The sequence below is a fragment of the Magnolia sinica genome, chromosome 14 (genome assembly GCF_029962835.1).
Source record: "Magnolia sinica isolate HGM2019 chromosome 14, MsV1, whole genome shotgun sequence".
Taxonomy (NCBI): domain Eukaryota; kingdom Viridiplantae; phylum Streptophyta; class Magnoliopsida; order Magnoliales; family Magnoliaceae; genus Magnolia; species Magnolia sinica.
In genome coordinates, this window is record NC_080586.1 from 3,631,198 (window position 1) to 3,657,517 (window position 26,320).

At 38.8% G+C, this 26,320-nt stretch overlaps 2 protein-coding genes across 3 annotated transcripts in view; one reads left to right on the forward strand and one right to left on the reverse strand.

The window, feature by feature from the left end:
- The window catches only part of LOC131225158 (uncharacterized), a 30,898-nt gene extending 13,779 nt beyond the window's left edge, over positions 1-17,119 (forward strand). Inside the window, exons 6-21 of one of the 2 annotated variants that reach the window (XM_058220619.1) lie at positions 2,675-2,868; positions 2,991-3,051; positions 7,333-7,407; positions 7,732-7,809; positions 8,946-9,008; positions 9,122-9,205; positions 9,286-9,446; positions 9,792-9,831; positions 9,933-10,076; positions 10,763-10,882; positions 11,000-11,218; positions 13,001-13,177; positions 14,123-14,807; positions 15,083-15,285; positions 15,583-15,715; positions 16,737-17,119. In XM_058220619.1, coding sequence (XP_058076602.1) covers positions 2,675-2,868; positions 2,991-3,051; positions 7,333-7,407; positions 7,732-7,809; positions 8,946-9,008; positions 9,122-9,205; positions 9,286-9,446; positions 9,792-9,831; positions 9,933-10,076; positions 10,763-10,882; positions 11,000-11,218; positions 13,001-13,177; positions 14,123-14,807; positions 15,083-15,285; positions 15,583-15,715; positions 16,737-16,891 — 2,592 coding nt within the window. In that variant the 3' untranslated portion in view covers positions 16,892-17,119. The remainder of the gene's footprint in view (positions 1-2,674; positions 2,869-2,990; positions 3,052-7,332; positions 7,408-7,731; positions 7,810-8,945; positions 9,009-9,121; positions 9,206-9,285; positions 9,447-9,791; positions 9,832-9,932; positions 10,077-10,762; positions 10,883-10,999; positions 11,219-13,000; positions 13,178-14,122; positions 14,808-15,082; positions 15,286-15,582; positions 15,716-16,736) is intronic. The other variant, XM_058220620.1, reaches the window with a different exon arrangement.
- A 1,196-nt stretch (positions 17,120-18,315) lies between these two features.
- On the reverse strand, positions 18,316-26,157 carry LOC131225390 (uncharacterized). The gene is made up of 9 exons (XM_058220919.1): positions 26,028-26,157; positions 25,862-25,927; positions 24,021-24,428; positions 22,652-22,919; positions 21,753-21,810; positions 21,411-21,497; positions 20,721-20,855; positions 20,095-20,233; positions 18,316-18,843 (listed from the first exon to the last, which is right to left on the reverse strand). The coding sequence occupies exons 1-9, from the start codon at positions 26,099-26,101 to the stop codon at positions 18,579-18,581; spliced, it is 1,500 nt and encodes a 499-aa protein (XP_058076902.1). The 5' UTR covers positions 26,102-26,157; the 3' UTR covers positions 18,316-18,578.
- Positions 26,158-26,320: the final 163 nt, after the last annotated feature.

The window sequence follows — 26,320 nt, forward strand, 5'->3', positions numbered from 1 at the left end:
TTTGACTTGGGCTGTTATGATCCCGTATTGCATAACAGCCCGTGCTGTTAGCTTATTACCATAACGTAGCAGCCGTTATGTTACTGTTTTTGTATACCATGCTTATGTTACTGTTTTCTCTTTAAAGAAAGAAAAGAAGAGTGACAATCATGTTAAAACTGGGGAAGCTAATAGGAACAAAGGCAGTTAGCAAAGTTCAAAGGACCCCTTCCACTATAATACAGTCCACCTTTGTACTAGCTTCTCTAAAAGAGTTTGAGAAGCTAATAGGATAGAGGCAAAAAGTTCATGAATTTCATCCATAACTTTTTCATTATAGAAATAACAGGAGCTACAATCATGTTGGGAAACTATGCTTAGGCTGTAAAGCTTTAATGACACCCTCCTTTACCACCAACACCTCTGAACTGACTTCTCTAAAAGAAATTTGAGAACTAATAGGAAAGAGAGGCACAAAGCTCATGAATTTTGTCGATCCAATTCACCGGGTGCCATAGGTAAGTGGATGATGAACTCCCTCACCTCAAACCATTGGAAGAGAGCTCTTCAGCTGTAAGTTATGATTAAACTTTTTGAACTGACCCGAAGTGCTCTAATCTTAGCTTTGTTATGGTTTCAAGTGCCTACAGCCATGAGATCACTCTTCGCAATCATTCTAAATTGTTTTGAATAATATCCTGAGTCAGGCTAGCCTTGGTTTGTCCACAAGAGCTACCATCGAAGTTCTAAACAGACCACAAAATTGCCACCAGGCAAAAATTCCAAACAGTATGCCCTTTAGGATGCCTAAGTCCAATCTCTCTAGTCTCCATCAAAATTGCAAGGGAGTAAGGCATGGTCCATGCAAAATCAAGCAACAACTTTAAGAACCTCACCGCAACCACCTTGGAAGAGGAACATATTAAAAAGATGATCCATGGATTCTCCCATTCTTTAAGCAATGCAATGGCCACTAATTATCTGTTGTCTACTTTAGAGATGCTCAATGGTTGAGATTTTGTCTAGTCTCACCACCAAAGAAACCAACTATAGGATTCTCCAAGATTGACGAAATTCTTGTTGTGGGAGCTTTCTCCTTCCACTCTCTTCTTAACAACCTGTAGAAAGACTTGAGTAGAATCCCTCAATGGTTAATACATGCACACCCTCTTATCAATGACCTCCTTGGTATAAAGCCCATGTGAAGATCGGTAAGTAGATCAATCAAAAGTGCACTCTGCTCGTAAGTCAAGTTTTTCCCAAAAGTTGGATTCCTTGCCACTTGGTCTTCACTCCAGCCAAAGCATTGCTGTGAACCTACCCTTTGCCTAGAACCAATCTGTAAGCCTTTCATGAAAGATACAGAAAGTCCATAACCCAAACTCTTTTCACTTCATGATGTCCTACCACAACCCCTCTTCCTCCCCGAAACACCAAATCCATTAACTAGGCAAAGCCATATCCACAATTTTTTAGTGATTTCATCTCGAGCTTGCCTTGCTGATGTGGTTTGCAAACCACAGCTCACTCTGCCAAATGATGTGTTTGCTTTTCCTCCATTAGTTGCCAAATAAACTATCTTTGGAGGCTTCCTACCTCTTCACTGCACCCAACAATGGAATAATGACACGAAGTAAACATGGCAATTAGAAAACACTGGTTTGATGAGAGTATTTCAGCCTCCCGACAACAAACATCTACTCTCACAGTGAAAGATTACTTTCAACCTCATTTCTCCATATCCCACAGGCTTTTAGAGGTTTTCCGACACACAAAGGCCGAGATAAGGGGAAGGAAATGACCACACTCTTCACCCCATGATTCCTATAAAGCTCTTCGAATCTTTGATCATCAATGCATATCCGAATGATGCTTTCAAGTATTTTGATTTGTGCTAATTGGAATATAGATAATGATTGCATAAACATGTTTAAGGTATGCGGCGCATATATGACAGTTTGTTGGACAATATCTAGATATTACACAATTTCTAACATTCCGAAAATATCATACTGCATCATAACATTAATGAGACGGTCTATTTTATATTCATGCGAAAATTTCATGCATTATTAATATTGGATATACTATTGAACAGTGTGTATTATATTTTATATTCTGTATCATTTTCGAAATGCTTATCTAGTTTGCTACTTGGTTGCATAACCGATATCATATACCATTTGATCTACATTGACTATTGAGATGTGATATGGCGTTGGTAATTATGTGTTGAAGAAACATTGTTACACTCAGAGGAAAACATCACCAATCTATTAATAAATTTCTTGCTTCCTCGTCCATGCTCCTTCAGTCTTCTTGAAAGAGGTTGCTTTTACTGGATGTTTATCTATTCAACCATTTACCAAGTGCCATCAGAGTTGACTAATATGGGCTGTTTGAGAAAGCCATGAAGCTGGATTTTAAATGTTTTGACCCAGAAGAGTTGTAGATGCCTAAAAAACTGGACATGTTGATAAATGGATAATCTCATGCAGGTTTTTCTTTTCTGGTCTTTTGGAGTTTACTGTGTTGGATAACATAGGATCATATCTATCAGTAGAATTTATACCCACATTCTGGTAAACTGGTAATTTATATGTGTGCACACTTTTTCAATAATATTTTATACTAAGTTACTTTCTATTATGTAGTGTGCTTTGTTTTGATAATTTACTAGACATTAGTTTTACAGGTGAGGTCACATATGCCATCTACTTTATGTCCTCTTCTGCCTTCATTTTGTCTGGATCTTATTCGGATTCTGGACTCCTTGACTTTGGATGGTATAGTTCTAGAAGATGGGTACTTGCTGAGGCTAAAGGCTGGGAAAAGAAGCTTGCTTATTTTTTGTGCTTTGGTCACACGACACCGGAAGCATGCTGACAAGTAATCTAGTGGATATCTTTTGTCACATTTGTTTTTGGTCTTGGGTTCTTCTTCTTCCACTTCCACTTCTATTTTTCTTCTTGCTCTAAGTCCAATGTCGTTATCCAAATCACTCTACTCAGGTTGATGCCGAGCATCTTAACTTGTGCATTCAGAATAGCGAAGCAAAGCATCAATGTTAGTGTAAGTAACATGCATCTCTATGTCATTGCCTACTTGTTACCATATTTTGACTGTGATCAGCATGATGGATACTACATGGCATCATATATTTTATGACATTACATTGTCATGACATTGTTTCGTTGCTAATTTTGTATCAACTTTTTTTTCCTTGCCTATATAGATTATATTTATGATTGTAATGTTTGCATGCGCGGACTTTGGAAACACAGATTCTTAGGGCTCTTTTGGTTACCATCAAATTTCTATTCAGATAGAACTTTTTGATTGCATCTGTCTAGCTAAGGACTATCTGAATAGGCTTGTTTGGATAGAATATTTTGTTTTATTGACTCTTTTTTATCAAATACTTTGTCTAGACAAGGATATGTGGCTCTTGTACACATTAGACATTGTCACATGTAGACATGCGGCACACTTGTAAATTAATACTGGCACATGTGATACATGTGGGTTACTTGAAGATGTACGTGCGCATGTGGTTGCTTGAACATGCACGGTGGCATATGTGGCATATGTGGGGTGGTTGAAGATGGAAGGTCTCACTTGTGGCACATTCACATGTGGCTCATGTGGCATGTCACACATGTGTCAGGCATGCGTACAAAGATAGCTGCTCAATTGTGTCTTTTATTGAAAATTAGCTAAAATGAATTTTGTGTCCTGGTTGCCCTGTACACACTAACAACTAGTTTTTTTTGACAGCTTTGTGTTTTTTTGTTTTGTTTTGTTTTGTTTTGTTTTGCTTTGTTTTTTTTTTTTTTTTTGTTTTGTTTTTTTTTTTTGTTTTGTTTTTTGGGAACTAGTGCTACTATTTGAATAATGGTTGTTAACAAACCATGGACATCTGCCCTTTCCATACAAGGCGGTTTGAATGGAGCTTTTTCCGTAACTAAATGGCCCCTTAGACACAACCATGCATCTCCTACGTTACGTCCTTGCATTCGTTTTTGCATGCGAAAACTTTGGAAAAAATAAAGATAGGAAAATTGATAATGATTTATTTCCATAAACGAATAAAAATAATTTTGTTCTATTTCTATTTGGATACGGTATTTATATATTATTAGTAAGGTATTTAATAAGCATAATGATGGCCGTAATGGTCAGCCTTATGGTCGTTACGAAACAGTCTTTTTTAATTTTATTTAATTTTATTTATTTTTTTTAAAAAAGGAAAAATGTATTGGCCCGTTAGGGGGACCTTTGTTTTGCATATTAGGTGTTACTGCCCCATATCACATAAGTCGTAACGGTCACAACTGTTACTGTTATGTAACAGTATTACAACCGTTACATTTTGAATACCATGATTACTAATAAGCGAATTTCGGTTAGTGTATGTCAGGATTTGCTAACTCATAACTCAGCTTGCTCTCAAGTTCAACCTCTTGTCGTTGATCTTTCCAGAAATTTGAGGAGTTTGCTTCCCCATGCAATTCTCTAGAGCATTTGAGTGGAGTGCAATAAAAGAATTATTGAGAATATGCACGCTTCTGCAGATACCCTTGAAGAGAAATAAAATTTATTCTCATAGGTTGAGGCCAGGTCATGAAAGAAGTTAAAGGATTTCTTGTTGCCGAGGTGCATAGAAATTGGAAAGATGTGCTTAATGAGTTTAGTGGGCCACATAAAAAACTGCCAGATGGATCCTTCTGGATGGTGGAAGCTTAACATGGAGGGGAGTTAGCTAAATCTGACATGTTCCTGCCCTTCCGAGGTTGGTGATTCTAATCAAGCTGACCTGGAAGTGATAGAAGTTGGTGTGTGGGTATCTCTTGCCTCTCTTGGTTCCTTGCATAGGGTCATTACTGAAGGGGATTGGAAAGCATGCTTGCTTGGATCTTAGGATATAGGTTATGCCCTTGGAAGAGGTTCTTCAAAGTTAATGAGATTAGGGGGCTGTTCTCGTTATGTACTCCTGCATTTATTTTAGTTCCTAGAGGGGCTAACTTAGTAGCTGATGGTTGGCAAAAGGTGTATCTAGAAAACACTTGAATGTGGTAGATTCCTTTTTTTTTTTTTTCCAATTATTATCATCAAGGTGGTAGATTCCTATCCATTGCCTTGATAGAGAAGGAATGTACCTTTATATTTTAATAAACTCTCCGTTGCTTATAAAAGACATGCGTATTTGAAAGTACTAACTACTAACGAAACAAACATTGTGTTAGATGAAAATAGAATGCATTTTTTGGCATTGATGCGGGGGGCATCTTGGTGTGATTTCGAGGATGCACTACATCTCTATGTTGGGGTGGGGTGGCTCATGAAGTGGGGTTTGTATGATGCAGAATGGCCACATGGTGGGGCCCACTATGGGAACGTGTGATTGGGGACCCGTGCGAAGTAGGGGTTACCCGCGGGGAGGTCTCGCTTGGGTTTGCCTGGAAAGACTTGCATATAGGAATAAATCGGTCCTTCCCCATCAGTTCTGGAGCTTTTGGTATGCTGGTCGGTTGTCTGCTATCAAGTGGTATCAGAGTGGGAACCCAGGGATCGAGTCTCCTCACCGGTGTGGGTGGATGATGCATTGGCATCTTGGTGTGATTCCAAGGATGCACCGTATCTCCACGTTGGGATGGGTTGGCCCACAAGGTGGGGTCTGTGTGATGTAGAATGGCCACGAGGTGGGGCCCACTGTGGGACTATGTAATTCGGGGACTCGTGCGAAGCGGGGGTTGTCCACGGGGAGGTCTTGGCTAGGTTTGCTTGGAAGGACTTGCATATAGGGATAAACCGGTCCTTCTCCATCAGCTTTGGAGCTTTTGGTACACTGGTCGGTTGTCTGCTATTAGGCACCATCATTTTATGAGGATGAAGTTTACTAGCAGTCCGATCTACCTAGTTCCCTAGCTTTATGGAAAAGCTTGTAAGTGAAATGTAATTATTTAAGATTACAAAGATCTTTTAAATCCATTGTCCATGATTTACTCACATAAGTAGTGATGATGAGAAGCTTTTATGTTAAAATATTTTGTTTTTAGAGAGCACTAAACTTCCAACGAGAAATAGCTTTAACGACTTAATGTAAAATTTATTGGATGGTTTAGAAACAAAATTTGCAATGGTCCACATTTTAATCCTTTGATCATATGCTAAGGTTGTGTGAATTCTGCAATTTTGGGCAACGGCCCATCCGTAGTGAGATTCCCAATTTGGACAGTACTAATCAGCCCGAAGATGTCTAATGTGTGCAATAGGCATGGTTGAGACTACAACACAAAACCCATGTATAATATGCATCCAGGAAAGGCAGTTGCAAATAGGGGTGACAATGGGCTGTGCTGCTCAGTCTAGCCCGAATGACCTAGCCCTGAAGGGCTAGGGCTTGGGCCACTAAACTTGGTTCGAAGGCTGTGCTAGGGCTTGAAATCTAGGCCCACTGTTTGGGCAGTTCTGAGCCAGGGCCAATGATGAATGGCCCAGCCTGCCCAACCCGTTTCCCTAGCCTATACTACATAGTACATGGGTATTAGTAATGGAGACTATAGAGTTCCTATGCTAGTGTATGTAGTGATATGAAGAACTTTGATGCTGCAGTGTGATGGATGATACATAGGCACTTATATACTGTCCAAATTGTGAACATGGTGAACAATATATTGACTCACTTATTCCAATCCATGCATATGGTGGATAATTGGGTGGGGCATATGCTTGGTTGATGAATAATCTTATTTGACAGAGGTTTGCCACAGAAAAACTTTGATTCTCTGAAAGAGCATAATGGTTCATAAACATGCAGTCACCAATTGTACTCATACCATGCACACAACTTAAAGAATAGGGCCGGACTTGGCCCAGCCCTAGCTCAACGAGGCCCTCTAGTGTGAGGGCCAATGCTGGGGCCTCTTTAGCCCAATGGGGCTTGGGCTGGGCAAAGGCCAGGGCTTAGGGCTCTAGGGCTGGGCCAAGGCCAACCTTGGTCCAGCCCTTGCCCGGCCCATTGCCACCACCTCTAGTTACAAATAATAGAAGCTTGCCAGGAATGTGGATCTGGCGCATATTTCATATTCCAAATTAGATACATGTAAATATGACAATAAAGATACCTTATGGAGCACATGGATGGCCTGGACACGATAAACTTTCAGAACTACCTGAAACGATAGGTGTGTACAGAACCTGTTTCTGACAGTAAGTGTACAGAACTTAGTATCGTAACTTTTAACAAATCTGATTTGCTTCTGTTACTTGCATCATTTGATTTTTATTGAGGTCATCATTATCCACAATCATGCCTTTTCATTATGTTTTGTTATATCATTGGTCATGCAGAATTTCGATTTCTTGTCGGAGCGGATTGTTTCATTAGCTTTTGATGTTATTTCGCATGTTCTGGAGACAGGACCAGTAAGTTCTTTTCCTCCTGAGTATTTTTTATGTAGAAATCTGTACGCATATGATTCTCTGATACTACCACATGATTTTCTTGTATTACTTTCGAAGCTGGACTGGAGGTAAGTGTCTACACCTCTTAACTGCTTAGCCACTTGCAATGAGTTAATCTGTCTGCATGGTGTATTTTAGTTCTGTCATTTCTATTTTGCATTTTGCATTGGAGTGCCTCTCAATTCACTCTGCCTGTTCAGCTCTCCGTTCAGGATCTTGACCACTGAATTGATTTTCAGTGATATTTTGTACCATCAGTTATTTGTCTTGTGGAAATGCTTGCAGGGATGGAGATTAGTTTCGCCTCATTTTTCTTCATTGATGGAGTCTGCAATCTTCCCGGCATTAACAATGAACCAGAAGGTAAGTTTTACTTATTTATTTTTTATTTTTTAAATTATTGCTGAAATGTGGAAATTACTTTGTCTTGTCGAAAAGAGGAAACAGTTAGCCATCTTGTCCTGCATTGGGTTCTAGTTAGGAAGTTGTGATGCTTTCTTAACCTATTTTGGATAAGTCAGGTCTTTCAAATGAAGGATTCGAGATTTGTTTGAAGGTTTATTAAGTAGCTTTTTGGTGCTACTATTTGGAGGTCTCTCCATTTGCAATCTTGTGGAAAGCACGGATAGAAAGAAACATCAGGTTATGGAAATGAAGCTACTTTGGTTAACTCAAGGGGGGAATTAAGATGGATATCATTAGTTGTAGGGATTCAAGCCATATTTGAAGACTTCAAATGGAATTGCAGGACTGTTGCTGTAGTTTTTTTTTTTTACTTGACACTTCTATTGCTAGTTGGGTTGCTCCACCAGTGGAATTCTTAGAGCTTACTTGGGGATTCCTAAGGCTTAACTTCGGTAGTAATTTGTTGGGCAATATTGGATAGCATTGTTATTGTGTGGGATGACAGTGGTGAAATTAAGTTGGTGTCTTGTGGGCCCATGGTGAGAATTATCCAAACTAAGTGGAGGCTAGGGCTCTCCTTGGAGGTCATAGCCTTGCTTGCTTGAAAATGCAAGGAAATATGTTGGTGGAAGGGGACTCCTTTTGTCTAATTTCTTTGGCATCTACGACAAGTGCAATTCAATGGAGAGTAGCAATATTGAGGAAAACAGGATCTGTTAGAGATGATGTTTCTTTGAGACAAATTCATTACCAAAATGTTCCTAGATCTTTATTTTTATTGAACAATTGCTGCCCCTTTCTTGATGTATTTCGATTATTATGAATAAATGTGCCATTAAAAAGAAGGGGAAGTTTTCCAAATAATTGGACTGAAGTTGGTGGTGAGATATTGCTAAATGATTTCAAATATGTCCAACTATTCCTAGAATGATAAAAATTATCCATTTTACTTTTCAAATGACCCTGAATTTTTTATTGACATCAGCCGCCAATCCGATGAATTTGGATATTGTTGAGTTAATCAGTAGTTCTCCAATGTTATTGCTTCTTATACCATGACATGGCTTCTGATGGTGTTTGTTTTTGCTTAAAAGGATGTTTCAGAGTGGGAAGAAGATGCAGATGAGTACATAAGGAAAAATCTTCCATCTGATCTTGTATGGGAGTTTGCTTTTGATTGAATGTGCCCTTTTAAATCACATTTGTTTTGCATTTAACTTCCTTTTATTTCACCACTTTTGATCTTATTAGGGGTCATTTCTCCTTGCAGGAAGAAGCTTCTGGATGGAATGAAGATCTGTTTACTGCAAGGAAAAGTGCTATAAATTTACTTGGCGTCGTTTCAATGTCAAAGGTCAGTCTTCCTTAGTAATCATGGTTACCAAAATAATCTTCACCATATAATGAATTTTTAGTTTCATTTCTTGTTTGCAGGGGCCTCCAACTTCTGCAGCTTCAGTGAAACGCAAAAAAGGTGATAAAAATAAAGGAAAAGAACGACGTAGCTCTGTGGGGGAATTGTTAGTGATACCATTTTTATCCAAGTTTCCCATTCCCTCGGATGCTGTTTTGAACCCATCTAGGACTTCAAATGAGTAAGTTTGCAAGGAGTTGGTCTCTTAAAAAGGAAATAATCATCTTCATGAACAATCAAACTATTAAGTTTAAAAGTTAAAATATAACCATGGGTTTTGTTTTTCATACTCTAACAGACAATCAAGATTTTTTATTTATGCTAAGTGCACATCTGACAAAATTTACCCTACCATGTTATTGTTGTCTTCTTTCCTTATTTATTTATTTTTTTTTTAATTTTTTTATAAAAAAAGGAAACTCACATGTTTAGTATTCTCTTGAATTGCATGCCTTCTTTCTCTTTTCCTTGCACTGTACAAATCTTCCATAGTTCATTCATTGAACTTCCATTCCACTCGTGGCAGTTACTATGGTGTTTTGATGGCTTATGGAGGTCTTCAAGATGTGAGGATATGTGATTTTATTTAGTTTAGCAAGTTGTGATAATCCAAGCAAGACTAAGAATGGTTATAATTTTACTGCTGATTAGTTTTTGGTTTTTGTAGTTCTTGAAAGACCAGAATCCTGCATACACAGCAACTTTGATTCGGAGCAGGTTGCTACCATTATATTTGTCATCTCCCTGTCTACCTTACTTGGTTGCCACTGCAAACTGGGTACTTGGAGAGCTTGCATCTTGTCTCCCTCAAGTGAGTCTCTCTAACAGAATTTCTATTTATATTCATTTTTTCCACAGTCAGTCTTCTGGGTGATATTCACTAGCATGCATAGGCAACACACCATGCTCGCAGTCGTAATGGGCACTTTTTTTTTTTTGGCCCTTTGTGAATATTGTTAGTTTTTCCTTAATTTGAGGCATTTTGGAGAAGCAATTGAGGCTGCTTCAATCATACCTGGAAATTCTAAAAAATAAAATTAAATAAACGAACAGCTCTAATTTTGACCACTTGTGAATAATAGTTCATAGTTTCCCCCTTTCTAGGGACATTTCTGTGTAGTAGTTTTGGGTGCTTTGATCATTCTTAGAAGTTCCAAGATTTTTTTATTTTATTTTCTAGTAGGGGACAAGACCTTTCAAAATTCAACAGCATCTTTCTTCTTCCAAAAAAGGGCATTTTATAAATTAGCTGTGTTCCAAACATATATTGATCAAATAGTGCCATATTTTATTGTCAATAATTTATAAGAACTCGGGTTCATTCTACTATAGGAATTAGAGACATTGTCATCTCCAAATTGAGGAGATAACTTTTCTGGCAATATTTGCACTTCATCACACTGAATTAGCAGACAATTGTGATGAGGGTGACACCATTACATACACATGGAAAAGCTCATCTGCTTACCACCTCTAATTTCAGTCATAGTGGTTCAGGATATGAGTGCAGATATTTATGGTTCACTGCTGAAGGCATTGGTCATGCAAGATGTGGGGGATATTTCCTGTTATCCTGTCCGGGCTTCTGCTGCTGGGGCTATTGCAGAACTTCTTGAAGTAAGGATAGCCAAATCAACTGTGCAGATTCTGTGACTTGCATTACTCGTGTTGCCATTTCTTACTTCTAGCTTTTAATATGCCTTTTTCTCCTTTTGTTAAATTTTTTTTTTTCAGAACGACTACCTTCCACCAGAATGGTTGCCCCTCTTGCAAGTCCTGGTTAATGGCACGGATAATGAAGATGAAAATGAGATCTCCCTTTTATTTCAGCTAATAACCACCGTGGTTGAGGTGGGCGATGAGAAGGTTGCTGTTTATCTTCCAGCAATTGTCTCGACTTTAGCTGGTGCTATTTCAAAGCACATACCTCCTATCCCAGAGCCATTGCCTCAGGTAATCTAAAATGTTGCATGGTGAAGGTGGCATTCTATCCTTGATTCCTTTTTTGACTGGACTTAAAGGGGTGGTGTTTCTGCATTTAGGCATTTTTTTGGTGGCATTTCAAATAATCCACTAATCATAATTAAAAAGCAGAGGGAAAAAAGACTCAGTTGCTTTGTTTGGAAAACAGAAAAAAAAAAAAAAAACATCCACTCATCTTTATTTCCATCAAGATTTGGTCAAGACTCACTCAAGACTTGGTGACCCAACAAGCTCGGAGAAACTTGACAAAACTCTACTTTTTTAATTTTTCCAAAACAATCCACCTGAATTTTATAAATTGGAAATTGGGATTTACAACCATTCAGGCGGGTCCCAAGAAAAAGGAGCCTATCATATGGAAGTTCTATACAAGGCTAAGCTGGAAACAATGAAAAGGAAAGGGAAACTAAAACATGAAGGCCTTCAGAAGATGAGAACTTAGGCAAGCTGCCAGTCCCAGAGCAGGGCAGCACTTCAGAAGCCCAAGCACATCCCGGCCGCAGCCGCCAACTAAAAACAAAACTTGGCAAGAACTCAGCCACTTGATTTGAGACTTGAAACAAACTGAAATTCTCAAACAGCAACAAGACCCCCTGCCATAGGCTGCTCTTTTCTCCTGACGCATGGCTAGATGATGAAGATTCAAACATCAAAACAGGGGAAACAGATGAAGATGGACTGCAAGAAAGGAGCTGCCAGACAGGAGAACCTTAGCAGGAAAGGAAGAGGCTTCCCAGGAAATGAAGAAGGAATGATCCGCCCGCTGCGAAAGACGAAGTGAGAAGATTGTGAGTCAGCCGACCCCTGTTTTTGGCTTGGATAATCTGACATTGCCGAGATTGGATCTGTCCAGAAGAATGGAGCCTCTAATGGGCCTGCGGAGATCATTCTGATGAAGATAGAGCTTGTTCGGGGCACCCCCACTTGCCCATATGGTGAGACTGTCAGCAACAGAATTACCTTCCCTGAATGTGAAGCTGAAGTGGATGTTGAGGGCCTGGGTCATTTGCTGGATGATACCCAGATGGTACCAGATGTTCCAGCTACTTGTTTTGTTTGGGACAGTCAACGCTTCAAAAATGATTCGCGAGTCAGTTTCTGCCATGATTTGAGACAGGCTACAATCTCTGCAATGGGTCAGTCCATCAGCTAGAGCACGGGCCTCTACAACTGTGTTAGAGATAGGGCTATATCTGTTGTGGAAAGCGAAGATAAAGTTACCCAGATGATCCCTACAGATGCCGCCTGCGCCCCCCTCACCCGGGTTACCACTCGCTGAACCGTCCACATTCAGCTTAACCCATCCAAGCGAGGGGTTGCTCAACTTGCGAACTTTACAATATTTGTAACTTTTAAACATTAAATATTATTGGGTGGTCTTGGTGTTCAAAACTTGAAACAACTCAACGGAGTTATTCTACAGACTTTCGAGTCAAATCAAGTTTTCTGAGTTTTAAGACTGCTAATTTGAGGATTAAGCCAGGGTTGAAAAGGGCCAGGCTCCATTTGGTTTGGGCCTAGATTTTGAACTGATTGGACTGGGGGTATTCAAAACTTTGATTTTGCTCAGCCCAGGTTCAGGCATAGGTCAAAAGGCATAAAAAAAATGACGCTGCTAACTGCCAGTAGAGGAGTTTGTATTTCACAACAGTTTTAGCTTTTTCTGAGCTTTCATTTAATGACCTTTGTTTTCATGTACAGTGTTTAGGGCACTGGCTCTTAACGATGAACTGACACTGTATTCTATATTAGGTGGCAGAGAAGGGCTTTGCTGCATTAGCTGCAATGGCACAAACTTGGGAGGATTCTTTGCAGGATGAAATTAAGCAGAATGAATCAAGCCAAGAGCAGAGATCTGGTTGGGCTACCATTGCTAGAGCATTTGCAGGCCTCCTACAACAGGCTTGGCTCACTTCTGCACAACCAATGGTGAGGTTTGCATCACATTTGCACAACCAATACCATGTTGCTTCACAACTGGCATTGCATGAAATTCTTAATTACTATAAAGATGATTGGTTATCATATTAGCCATTCAACTTTATCTTGCTCTGGTGGTAGACTCTCAGGAGTTTCAACACCTAGTCAAGGGTTCGAGTACCCATAGGTGGTGAAATTCCACTAGCGTGAGTGTGTGGAGGTGTGTGGGGGTGCGTAAAAAATAAAAATAAAAAATAAAAAAATAAAAAAACTTCATCTTGAAAATCAATTAGATACCACATTTATCTAAAGGGTAATGATGCCAAGAGATGCAGTTTCTGCTAGCTATTGTTTATCAAGGGAAAAAGAAAAGTTGTTTCCCTGAGATTGTGGTGATTGGGGCCATAAACTTGGCATCATCATTATCCAGTCCATTCCTTGGGGGTCCCCACCATGGAGATACCTTAGACTGTTCCATTTAAATGATCCCAACAATCCAACAGGTGGGCCTACAAATGGCGGTTTAAAAATTGATCAATGATCCAGATTTGATGGGTAAAACTCCTCTAGTGGGAGCCAATCTAATTGCAGTAGTTTTTGGGTTATTGTATCTCTGTAGTTAGGTCAATGGGTAACAATCTGGATCATGCTGACATCGTATTGGTGGCCTCAAAAGCATCTCATGAGAACTCCTGTTTGTCTGTGCCTCATAATCAATTTGACCTTTATCAAAATATGTTAAATTTAATGGGTAAACTGCTTACTTTTTAGGATTTTAGGTTTCCAGTTTTATATGTGATTTCATAACTTTCTAATCTTCAAAGTAATATAGTTGTCTTATTAAGAAAATAGATGTTGTCACTTGTGTTTCTTCTTCTTCCTTGTACCTACCAAATATTTTTGTATTTTAGCTAAGGCTGATGTTTTATTCTGACAAAATTTGACAATGCTTAGGAAGGAGAAGTTTCTAGTTTATTGCCCCCTCCATCATGCATAGATGAGGCGTCGGTATTGCTGGGGTCCATTATGAGATTCATTGTTCTAATTGATGAGGTCACTGAGCTAAAAATTGCAGAGTTGTTAGTAGTTTGGGCGGATCTGATTGCAGATTGGCATGCTTGGGAAGAAGTGGAAGACTTGGCAATATTTGATTCCATTCAGGAAGTTGTGAATTTACACAAAAGATGCGAGTTAAAACACTTCTTTGTAAGAGGGATGCCGCCACCACCTGCTCCGCCTGTTCCACAACGTTCCATTATTGAAGGCGTCAGTGCTTTTGTTAGTGAGGCTATTTCAGCATATGCATCCGCAACATGGAGGGCGTGCACATGTGCACATTTATTGCTCCATGTTCCAAGGTTCTCATTTGAATCAGAAGGTGTCAAGCAGTCGCTGGTAATAGCTTTCAGTTGGGCGGCATTTTCACGTTTCATGAAGATCCGAAACAAGCCTATTGCATTGTGGAAGCCTTTGCTGCTGGTTATTTCATCATGCTATTTATGCTATCCTGATAATGTCGAGAAGATTTTGGAGAAGGATGAGGAAAAAGGTTTCACTATTTGGGCAGGTGCATTGGCACATATCTCGACTAGCTCTTTTGAACCCAGCCTCTCTTCTGAGTCCGAGATCAAGTTAGCAGGTGGGTTCGCTTACATGCTGCTGCTGTGAAATTTGTGAAACCATTATTACTTTACTAATGTACTGGACAGTGGGGAATGTGTCCTTTTTGCTGATCTTGTTGGGCAGGTTTTCCTTCTGCAATCTTTCTTCTGATAATGTTTCTTTCATCTGTTTGCTCTTGTTGAGAAAATTTTATGCTTCTTGTTTACATAAAAATTAGTCTCTTCATAGAACATTTGCCTTTTCACAATTATTAGAGGACTTCTGTAATGGTTGTCTGCCAATGACTTGCAGTAATGGCATTGACAAAGGTGGTTGAACGGTTGCTGGGTTCTCCTTCAGACCCAGGGAGTAGTGTTTTGCGGGATTGCTTTGACTCGCTAATGGAAGTAGCCATACGTCTTAAAGAGGTTCAGGAAGAAGAGGAGAGTGAGGATGATGGTACGGAAGATGATGTTGATGAAGCAGATGAAGAAGTTGATGAGTACGATGATGAGGTAATATAATTAAAGTTTCTTATTAAGATTCACCTTTTTTTTATAAATTTTTTAAAATTTTTTTTTTATAATTGTCAGTAACATTCAAGGTGGATTATTGCCTGTATGCGGGGTTTGTGATAGCATGGAGCTATCCACCCTAATTGACCTAGCAAAATGGCTGTTGTGCTAGCTGATATCACTATCATGGTTTGAGCATTATCAATCCCAGCAATACTAACATTTTTCTAACCAACTCTGACATATTCATAAATAACGAGTGACAAGACATGTATCGTTTTTTGCAAAATGGTTTAGGATTCTGAGGACGATGAGCGTGAAGAAACAGAAGAAGAATTCTTGGAAAGATATGCAGAGGCAGCTGTTAAATTGGAGAGTGAGATGGTTGCAGAAGGGGATGTGGAGGATCAAGAACAGGAACTTGAATTAGGTATGCCTATAATGCTTTGACAATCATTTGTGAATTTATATCACTCAAATAGAGACAATGGCCTGATTAGGTTCTTGTGTGGTTTGTATCTTTTAAGTCTTTGGCTTGGTGCTATGTTAATTTTAAGTTGAAAAATGTGGAAGAACTAACAAAATGGGACCAACTATTTGTGTTCGGCATTATGAATCCTGTTTTGTCAAACAATTCTATCCAAAATCCCTACCCTTGGCAAGTTAACAAGCCTTCGTATCCCTCAATCCTAGTCCTTTCGGGTCCTCTCATCCTTTTTTTTTTCAGGCCCTTCAACACTACTCATTGTCCCCTCCTTGTTGGAGCTGTCTCTGGTCTATGTTGCACATGACTCAACCATCACAATATGGTCTCCATGTTTTATTTGTTATTAGGACTGAGGTATTCCATAATGGTAATGGCCACCACTGTTACTGTTACGGCATGGGCTGTTATGGTCTTTCTTAGGAAAAAAAAAAAAAGTTTCGGCCCTATAACGACCATTTTTTCCTTAACAGCTGTTATGGCCCCATAATGAGTAAAGTTTACCACCATTAATCGTTTTGGAATACCTTGATTGGGACTACCCCTAGGCTGCTTTGGATTACCTCTTCTTAATTCTATCCTTCCTATTCTTCAGATGCATCCTTCTTATCATCCTCGTCTCTGCAACACAATGTCTATTCATGTTGTTTTAAACTGCCCAACACAACGTTTGTACAACATGGTGAGAAATGTGCATGTTTCAAAGCCTGCAAGGGGCTAGAAACAAGGAAAATTTTAGAACAACAAGGAGAAGCTGTTTGATTTCCTTTAGGCAGCGATGATTTATAAACATGTCTATGGGTTTTTGGTTGGGAATGCTTGCTCCCTGCTCCTCTGAAACTTGCTTTACGGAAATAGATCTGAATTTGTATCGGTGAAGTATTTATTATCACAACCTTTGTCTTTTTTTGGTTATTTGACAATGAATCTTCTGTGATCCATTGATGCTATTCTGGATGGACTGCAGGCATCTTGGATGAAGTTGATGAGCAAAGAGCTGTATACTCCTTGATAGAGAGATACCACCACGTTCTTATACAGAGACAGACATTACCATCTCATCTTATCACAAGATTCATAAACACCTTCCCCAAATACGGTTCATTCTTCCAGGCTCGTTGAGAATTATCAAAGGACTTTTATATGCTCTCATTTGTGTAGTCTTCTTCTTCTTCTTCTTCTTCTTTTCAATTTTAAATTCAGGATGTGGCAATTCATACCAAATGCCAGTGTACTGTAATAGCTTGTTGCATTGGAATTTTTGGTTAGAAAAATTAATATGACATTCATACCCATGTAAAGGTATGGTCTTCAACATAATAGATTGGGGAGAACTTGGTAGTTGTTGTATTAGCAAAGTTTGCGATCTCTTAATTGAATGGGTAAAATTGTCTGCATCAGTGCATGTGTGAAATGTTGTATTTATTAAGCAGAGCTAATGCAAGCAGGAACACGAAATTTGAAAATGGTGACTGCCGAATTACAGGTGACTGAAACTAGGACAAACCAAAGAGCTACTAAAAAGTTAGGGAACTGTCACATCCACACATGATGCATGACTTCAATCATGGAAGAACACTCAAAGCTCTGAATTTTGGCCTCAACAAACTCCAATCTATGAAAGATGCCGCAAGTTTCCTTTCATTAACCTTGAATAAGGCTACTTTGCTTTTTAAAAAAATTCTCCCATTTCTTTCCTTCACCATGTTCTATATAACAACACAAGTATTTTCTAGAGGATGCTGTTATGCAGGTCATTGTAATAAAGTTTTACCACTTAAACGTTATGTGGGAAACATTTCTAGTGATCAGACCTATTTAGTGGGCCACCACGTGGATAAGTGCATTGGTCAGAAATCAGTGACTGAGCAGCTCTGACCATCTGACTACAGACTTGGCAATGGGCCAAGCTAGGCCCTGGCTGTAATGGGCTATGAAGCTCTGGCCTTAATGGGCCAGGGTGGCCGAAGCCCATCCCTACGAGCTAAAAAGTAAAGTGATTGAAGGTTTTTAGATTGGACACAATAAATCCGACAAATAAACAGTCGGGATCATAAAAACATGGCCCTAGATCTAAAGATTATATTTAAACTACACATGAGAGCCATTAACAAGTGTCTTTGAACCATTCTATTGATAGCATAAATGATCAAATAGGTCCAATGAGCTGGGCCATCCATTATCAGCCCTGGACTAGCCCAAGCGTTTTGCCTACATTTCAGGCCCAGGGCTGGCCATTGGCCCAAGTTTACAGGGCCCAGGCCTGGTCACAGCCGCCACGATCTGATTGCATAAGCTCTGGCGGGTTGGTGGGTGATAGTTGTAGCTGTTCCTTTTGCATGAGACTTGCTACAGTACAACCCCCTTGATTTTTAGGATGCTGCCTATTTCAAGGGCCACTCATTAGAAAAACACTCCGGCTACTAGACTTGTTGATTGCCGAGTGCCGTTAGGAAGCATAGAAGCTTCCATGCTGCAATCTGGGTAGTAGCATTCCCCATTTCTGTATCTGTTGTCTCCAAGAACTATTAAAAAAAATAAAAAAATAAAAAATCAAGCCCACAGTCTGCTACACATTTCACAAGATTTCAAATAATAACATTACCCCTTTCCGGCCTGTTGACAGCCCTAATTCCAAAATTTTCGGCATCTACAAGGAACCATGTGTTCTTGATTTCAAGGATACATCACCTAGTGGAACAAACCTCCACCAGTAAGCATTTGGTCATTTAGAGGGGGTAAAATAGGAAAAATGAAACAACACAGGGAACGGGTTAGGTCCATTTATCCAAGGCACTTCTGGAATCAGCTAACTCAAAAAAGTTTGGCAAGAGGATCCATATGAGTGATATCCGCCATTTGCAATGAGTAGATGGTTCTCGGGGGAAATGCTAGAAGGGACATACTTCACAAGCTGTGCTTCTAACCCATGGTGCTCTTTGATCCACATGAGCCTACCAATATCAATTATCTCTTTGCATATCAATCCCAATACTGCTCTGTCCACTGCCTTCATATTCCTGACAATTTCTTCAACACTGCTGCTGATACCTACATCAGAATCCCCATTCTCACTGCATCATGCCAGGAGCAAAGTAACCTTGTTAGATGATCAGATAATAAGCACGAGTTGCACATCAAGAAATCATAAAAGAGCATGTCGTTGCTGTTTATTTATTTATAGGAATTGAGTAAGTCGATCTTTTCAAGGGATTGAGTCCTTCATAGTCTTGCAAAAAATTTGAAATGCCGAACTGGTATTTAAATGACTAACCTCTGCAGAGAGAAATGCAGCATCTAATATCCATACCAAGAGCAAATGAAAGAGCTTGTGGTAATGTTGTAGAAAGGAGTATCATATATGATGTAAGGCATGGTTTTAAAACTGCTAGAATCAGCTTGACACTTGGTTGATTTGATTGGGTCAAATTCTGAGTTGAATCATCATGTTGATTTGATTTAATCAAGGAAAATTGTTTTTTCATTAATTTTTTATTGGCGAAAAAAAAAATGGCTCAATAAGATTTTTTAAATATTTTTGTGTTATTTAGTTTTGCAATGCAGATTTAATAATATATAATATCTTCTTTCAGTTTTTGCCATCTTATATCTTAAAACAGTAAAAATACTGAGCAAATGCTTCATGCCAACCTGACTCAGCTGGAATCTGAGTCAAGAAGGGTTATTCGAGTTTTTGACCAATGGTATAAAGTATTCCAGGCATTGATAGCAGTTGTCATGATGCGGGAGCTGAAAGAACCTGCATAAAGAACATTGCAGATTTTTCATGAACATATGACAGTTACACCTTAGAAAGCCAAGATTTTTTTCTTTTCTTTTTCTCAGGGTGCACCACATGCAAAATAAGGATCATATAGCAATTAAAAAATGGACAGCATTGGGGAGCCAAAACGCAAAGAACACAGCGCACTCAAATTAACCAGGCATTCAGGAGATGTGCCTCTTCACTCACTTGACTCATCAGCCAACAATGGTTTGCTGACAGAGATGACATAAGTAACCAAAAAATGGATCCCCACATTTTGTTGTCTTCCTTTTGCTTCTCTTCTTTGAGAGTGCACCCCATCCCCATAGGACCCACCTAGGGATCATTGACGAACAAATTCAATAGTTCGTAAATGGACATTTGGTCTTCTTTTTGAAAATCTAGTTTTTTATCCAAAGAAAACAACCATTTTGAACATCTTTACCATTTCGACAACAATTCGGTTGTTTCAAGAGGAAAAAGAAGAAGAGGGGATTCTTCATTTCCTCTTCAGCATATCTAAATTCATCTAAATTCACATGAAGCGAGAGAACAATACATATTGTGTAGATGTAATCCCTGATTGACCACATCGGAAAGATCGGAACCATGGTCGGCATCTACTGCCCAGCTGGTAAACCACGTCATAGCATGGAAATCTTCCTTTGTGATTCCCATATCTGATAAAAACTTCTTATCTGCATGAGAGTTGAATGGAACAATTAGGCAGAATTAGCATTCATCATCAAACCAAATAATAACATTAACTAGGGAAAGTGATGAGTAACACGTCCTATGTGTAAATGTGTGGGAGCATGTCAAGACATGCAAGCAACATAATCTACATAAAACATGATAACAACAAAAAACAAAGGAGCCACAACTTGCACCACCCTTCTGTACAAACACCCCTTTTATACTTTTGTTAATGCAATAGAACAACTCTGCACCATTGTATTACTAAAGGTAGAAAAAGGTTTGTGGATCAAACAGGGTGGGTGAAAATATCAATTACCACAAAACAATCTCATAACTAATAAATAATATCTGCATAAGGATGATCAGTTAGTATATAGACAATTGAGAGATACCTGAACCCTGCAACAAAAATATCAATAGCGAAACCGCATGGTGTACTTTAATTAATAGTATAAAACTAGAAAATTGCCGGGGTCCAGAAATTACTTATGTAGTGCTTCCACTGGCAAAGATGATGGCAACATGCTGCAAGGGCAATGCCTTTCAGATTACAGTTACCACTTGAATGAACGTCCTTATTTTCATTGCATCGTTCAGGAAGGCAACACCTCAAGGTTAAATCTGCAGGCATAGTTTAGGAGAGAGAAGGTCTCGATGAGTCCTAAATGCATTTGAGTAACATCGGACACGGATAAATTGAGGGGCTGTTTGGATGAAAGCAAAGTCGTGTTGTTTAGCGAACCCCTACAAGGAATAAAGATGGAATGCGGCATGTGTGGGGAGCTGAAGATGGTTGGTAGCACATGTAGCATTTATGTTGCATGTGCAAATTAACACATGGCACGTGTGGGGAGCTGAAGATGGGTGGTAGCACATGTAGCATTTATGTCGCATGTGCAAATTAACACATGGCATGTGTAAAGTGCTTGAAGATTTATAGCGGCAAGTGTGGCAAATTTGGGCATTTGAACATGGATGGTCTCACATGTGATGCATGTGCATGGGTTTGGACAAACCATGTCTAAGCTGTCTCCCTGGAACAGCTTGTGCGGAACACAACTCTGCTTGCATCCAATGGTCCCTAAATGTTATCCATGAGATTACGAAGGGACTACTTATGGATTTGTATCATATCTAATCTTTTACGTCAAGTTGAATAAGGTAGTAGATGATCACCTGTTGCGGGCCCACAAAGATGTTTTCCAATAGCCAGGTATGGTACTCCCCTCAAAGATTCTATGGCACTCAAGTTCAAATCTTCTACTGCAAAGGGTCAGAATCCTAATCACTGAAGTGCAAAATAAGGATGCAATGAATAGTTTTCTTGTGAGGTGCATGAGCGCAAATACATGTGGAGGAGCCCATGAGCTTAGGGGTGAGATATTTCCATGAACATTGAACCAATCCTTTGAGTTCTGATGTATGCTTAAATGCAAGATAAACAAATACGTTTCCACCCAGCTATCTTGGGACCATGCTAAATGTTTACTGATAAGCATTGGATTCTGAAAGGCTTACTGTCGATTCTCAGACGCTCTAAAATCATTTGTTGTTTCTGGCGCAGACTTCGATCGGCCTAGTGGTTGCATTAACATATTGAAAATTGTTAAGAGATGCATAACAGATCAAGCAAGATTCGACAAACTAGTGGAACTGAAAATTTACGTCTATTTTTGTGATGAAGCTTGGGCATGATTTTGTTTTCAGGTTTACACTTTAAATGCAAAAGACTTAGAAAAGAAAAGAAAAGAAAAAAAAAACACAGAGAGATAACAAAGTGAAGATGATTAGAAAATGCAGTCCATAAAAATTGAAACTGTGCTAAACTTTTACCATGCAATCTAAATTCAACAGCTGAAAACAGGACCAAGATGCCGAAGACCGAACGCAGTCCAAAAAAACCAACCAATTATTCTGAACCCCAAACGAATAACTAGAAGGAAAAACCTCAAATCAGAAAAACCTACTTTGATGATGGACATGATGTTTGAGCGATTATTATGTTCACCAACACTCTACATGAGTGGGACCTCAGCCATCACCAGAAGTTGGTATAGTCAAAAGCATACTCCAAAAGTAAAAAAAAATAAAAAAAACAAACTGTGGACAGCTAAGATTTTAAATCTTGGTTTTGCTCTTGGAATGAGACTAGCTTTAGAGTGAAACCATTATGACACATTTAGTTCTGGAAGAAACTGACCATTCACACAGCAACTCATCCTGAAACCTACATATTTCAAAGGGACCTATCGGTTTGTTCCCTAGTGAAACCAAGTCAACTTGGTTTTGGCAAGCTCTAAAGCCTTGGTAGACAGAGAAGTCAGCTTAGCACAAACTGACAATATCCATAGGATATGGTTTGTCATTTCCAAAATATAAGTATGCAATCTTTCCCAGGCGAGTTGAAGAGAACAAACCTTCAGCTTGTAAGACTTGCGTTCGATTAGATACACTTTTTGGATCCCATAACAGTCAGTGAGCATGTGAGTCAAGTATCCTCTACCAGCTCCAAATTCAACTACTGCGGGGGTCACAATCTCATCCTTAGATGAGTCATCACAGCATAAGTGTTCCTTCAACTCAGGATCATCTAAGCTTGCTGGCCTTTTCAATATTCCGAATTTTTCCAAGTTCCCAAGAATGGATGCCTGTTGCCGAACATGTTTCTCTTGAAAGGGTAGTTGCCTGAAAGCACCGAGAGATAATAACCACCTCTTTGTCAACTAATGAAATAATAATAAATGAATATAACACAGAGACAAGGGAAATGCTGTAAATTCAATTCCATAAAAACTAGCTTCACATGCAGTGAAATAATCTTTTATTGCAGTACTGAATACATTTTCAACAGAAAAGATGGCATCATCATTATCATCATCATCATCATCATCTAAGCCTTATCCCAATTAATTGGGGTTGGCTACATGAATCCTTTTCTGCCATTCCACTCTATCAAGGGCCATAACTTTCAGTTAGGCCATAGTTCATTAAGTCTTTTCATATCACCTCCATCCATGTCCTTTTGGGCCTTCCCCTTGCCCTTTTAGAGCCTTCAACTTGTACTGAGTCACTCCTAACCAGCGTAGTTCCTGGTCTTTGTTGCACTTGCAAATGACAACTTTCCCTCATCTTATTACTTATAGGTGCTACTCCTAAATTCCCTTGAATGCATTCATTTCTAACATCCCAGATAACAAATAACAAGTTTGACAAAGAAAGCTCAATTCTATCAAATGAAACTCTGACTCTGTACAAGGTTTGGAGCAAAGAACTATCATCTCCAATCAATGAATGGTTCCTTTCTCAAGACAATAGATGGAAAATAAAGGAATAAAGAAACCAACAAGAACAAACTTTCGTGTTGCATCTTGCTGTTTATCTTTAGCAAATTTAGAAAGACAATGCAATTAGCATTTGTAAGTGACTACATGACAACATTAGATTCTTAAACAATGGATTACTGTTACATCCTGTTGTTTATCTCTAGCAAATTTCGACATAGGCTTAGAATATTTGTAAGTTTTAAATTGCACCCAGTTTCATTGTAGCCTTACACATTCCCGAGTCAGCTAAAACAATAAGACAGTAGGCGACACGGTCAATGAGCTTACATGCACCCTAGTAACAGCCCATGGGTTTCTAAACATAGGTTTTCTGTCTGCTGTAATAAGAGAAGAAATATGGAAGCAATTGGAGTTAATTAGCAAAGCCGACTATTCTATAATACATAATTCCAAATTCAAGACAGAACATGTGAACTCCATATAGAAGGTACACAATTCATACCGGTCTACTTGTTTCTTCAGCCATCTATCACAAGCTTCAGGTATTGTATATGAATCTTGTATGTATGAAAAGACAGAACTATGGATGGACTTGATCTTTTTAAGAAGTTCAGAAAATTCAGGTATACTCATTTTATATATTGCGCCCCTCTTCATGTATGAACCGGTGTCCAAAGATTCTGAACATGGTTTGATGCTTGAAATCTTTGCTTGGGAGGACTTTGAAGATATGGGATCTTTGACTTCTTTGGAATTACTTGTCTCTGTACCAGTATATGATGTAGAACAATCCTCATCTTCGCCACCATTGACGCCCTTCTGGTAGAAAGGTTGCATTTGCAAGGCTTGTACTTGTTTCAGCAGTGGGCATCTTTTAACATGTGAATCCAGATTTTCTTGCAGTATAGAGCTGGAACAAAAAAAAGTGAAAAGATAAATATCAGGAAAGGGTAAGTGAGCATCAAGAGCAACATTTCACAAAAAAAAAAAGGTTGCTTTTGGATGCACAAGTGAATTGAACCATGACCATTCTCTTTAGTCAAGAGGAAATAACAAATACTAATGGTGTTATTGTTGCCTAGCATTTACATCGAAGAAGTAGCCTCAAAATGCAGTTGCATTCCTTTCAAGTCCAACCTGAAGATAATTTAATTGCATTCCCTTCAAGTCCAACTTCAGAATTCATAATATAAAAACAGCTTGTGTATAGCAATTTTTTATAGAAAAACATATACTATAGAACAATAACACTGCATTCACCTGACAAGGAAATCATGAAAAATAGAAAGTTAGAAACTAAATTACTTTATCAGATCATATCATCTGTGAGTCTGTGACTGAAGCCGAACCAATCTGAAATGCTGAGTCCTTTAGAAAAAACTGAGAGAAAAAAACTGGAGGACTTGAATAAATTACTGGGGGCGGCCAATTAGTTATGGAATCAATGGATATTCATATAAATAGAAAACAAAAAACAAAACAAAACAAAACAAAACCAAGATTCATAAACTGATTTTGTATAGAAAAAAGTACACTGGTTAACAATTAAAACTACTTTCAACATTGGAAAAGGATAAACTGAATGACTAGAATTACTGAGGATGGGTGGAACAATCAACTGAAATTCCCGTCATAGCCAAAAATGAAAAAAAAAAAACACAACTCTTCAACAGATCATTGCAGATAGAAAAAATACACTACCGAAAATAAAGAGTTCTCAACAGTAAAAAAGAGCAATAGAGCTGAAAAAACTGCTCAAACATGTTTGAATTGAGCTAGATGGAAAAGATAATTGCTTTAAAAGAAAAAAAAAAAAAACCCAATTCTGGAAATTGCAAGAAAAAACTTCGGGACTTAAAAAACTTAAATCAAAGAATGAATAAGGAAAGCAATGAATGAAAATTTACAGCAAAACCCAACTTCTATAGACCGATTTCAGATTGAAACAGAACATTATAAAAGGAGGAAAAAAAAACATTTATGATTCAGAAAGAAATAAAATACTAGAGTAAAAGGACAATGTATTGCTCGAATCCATCGAAACTACAATCGAAAGCGAAGACAACATTCATAAAAAAAAAAGTAACTACAATAAAAAGCAATGAATTGGGAATTTCCAACGAACCCAACTTCTGAACCAATTTCAGATCGAAATAGAACATTACAAAAGGAAAAAAAAAAAGAAGAAGAAGCAACTAACACATTCACGATTCAGAAAGCAATCAAATATCAAAGAAGAAAGTAGAGTGAATTGCACGAATGCGTTGAAACTACAATCAAAAGCAGAGATAACAAACTCAATTGATGAGAGAGAGAGAGAGAGATGAAAAGATTGCTACGCACTGAGAAGGATCGACAGGGCAAGGAATCCGGAGTTGTTCTGATTCGGGCTTGTGATTTCCACAAAACCTGCAGATGGACCACGCCAAGGTATGTGGGTGTGGAGTACTGGAGATTTAAAAAATGACTGAGAGAGAGAGAGAGAGAGAGAGTCAGAGAGAGAGAGTACTGAGAAGGAGAGAGAGGTGCATTCGCGCAGAACCGCTTCTTCCTTGGGAGCCAAAACTGGCAGCGGCTCTCCATTCCTATTTTACTCCTCTTTTTACAGAAGTAGAGAGGTCTTGGTAATAAGAACGCAAGGGGTTTATTTCTTATTTGATACGTCCTGGACGCGGATTGCGTACTACACGCGCCCGTCCCTAGCTCCGAACGGGCAGTTCTGTGGGTGGGCCTACCGTGATGTATCTGTACATCCAAGCCGTCTATCCCTTTTCTTAAATTATTTTAACGCATGTACACAAA

Coding starts and splice junctions, on each gene's coding strand:
- LOC131225390 (XM_058220919.1), bottom strand. CDS start 26,101: ATGGAGAGCCGCTGCCAGTTTTGGCTCCCAAGGAAGAAGCGGTTCTGC. Junction 25,928..26,027: donor GCACCTCTCTCTCCTTCTCA/GTACTCTCTCTC, acceptor GTCCATCTGCAG/GTTTTGTGGAAATCACAAGC. Junction 21,498..21,752: donor AGAGCGTCTGAGAATCGACA/GTAAGCCTTTCA, acceptor GACCCTTTGCAG/TAGAAGATTTGAACTTGAGT.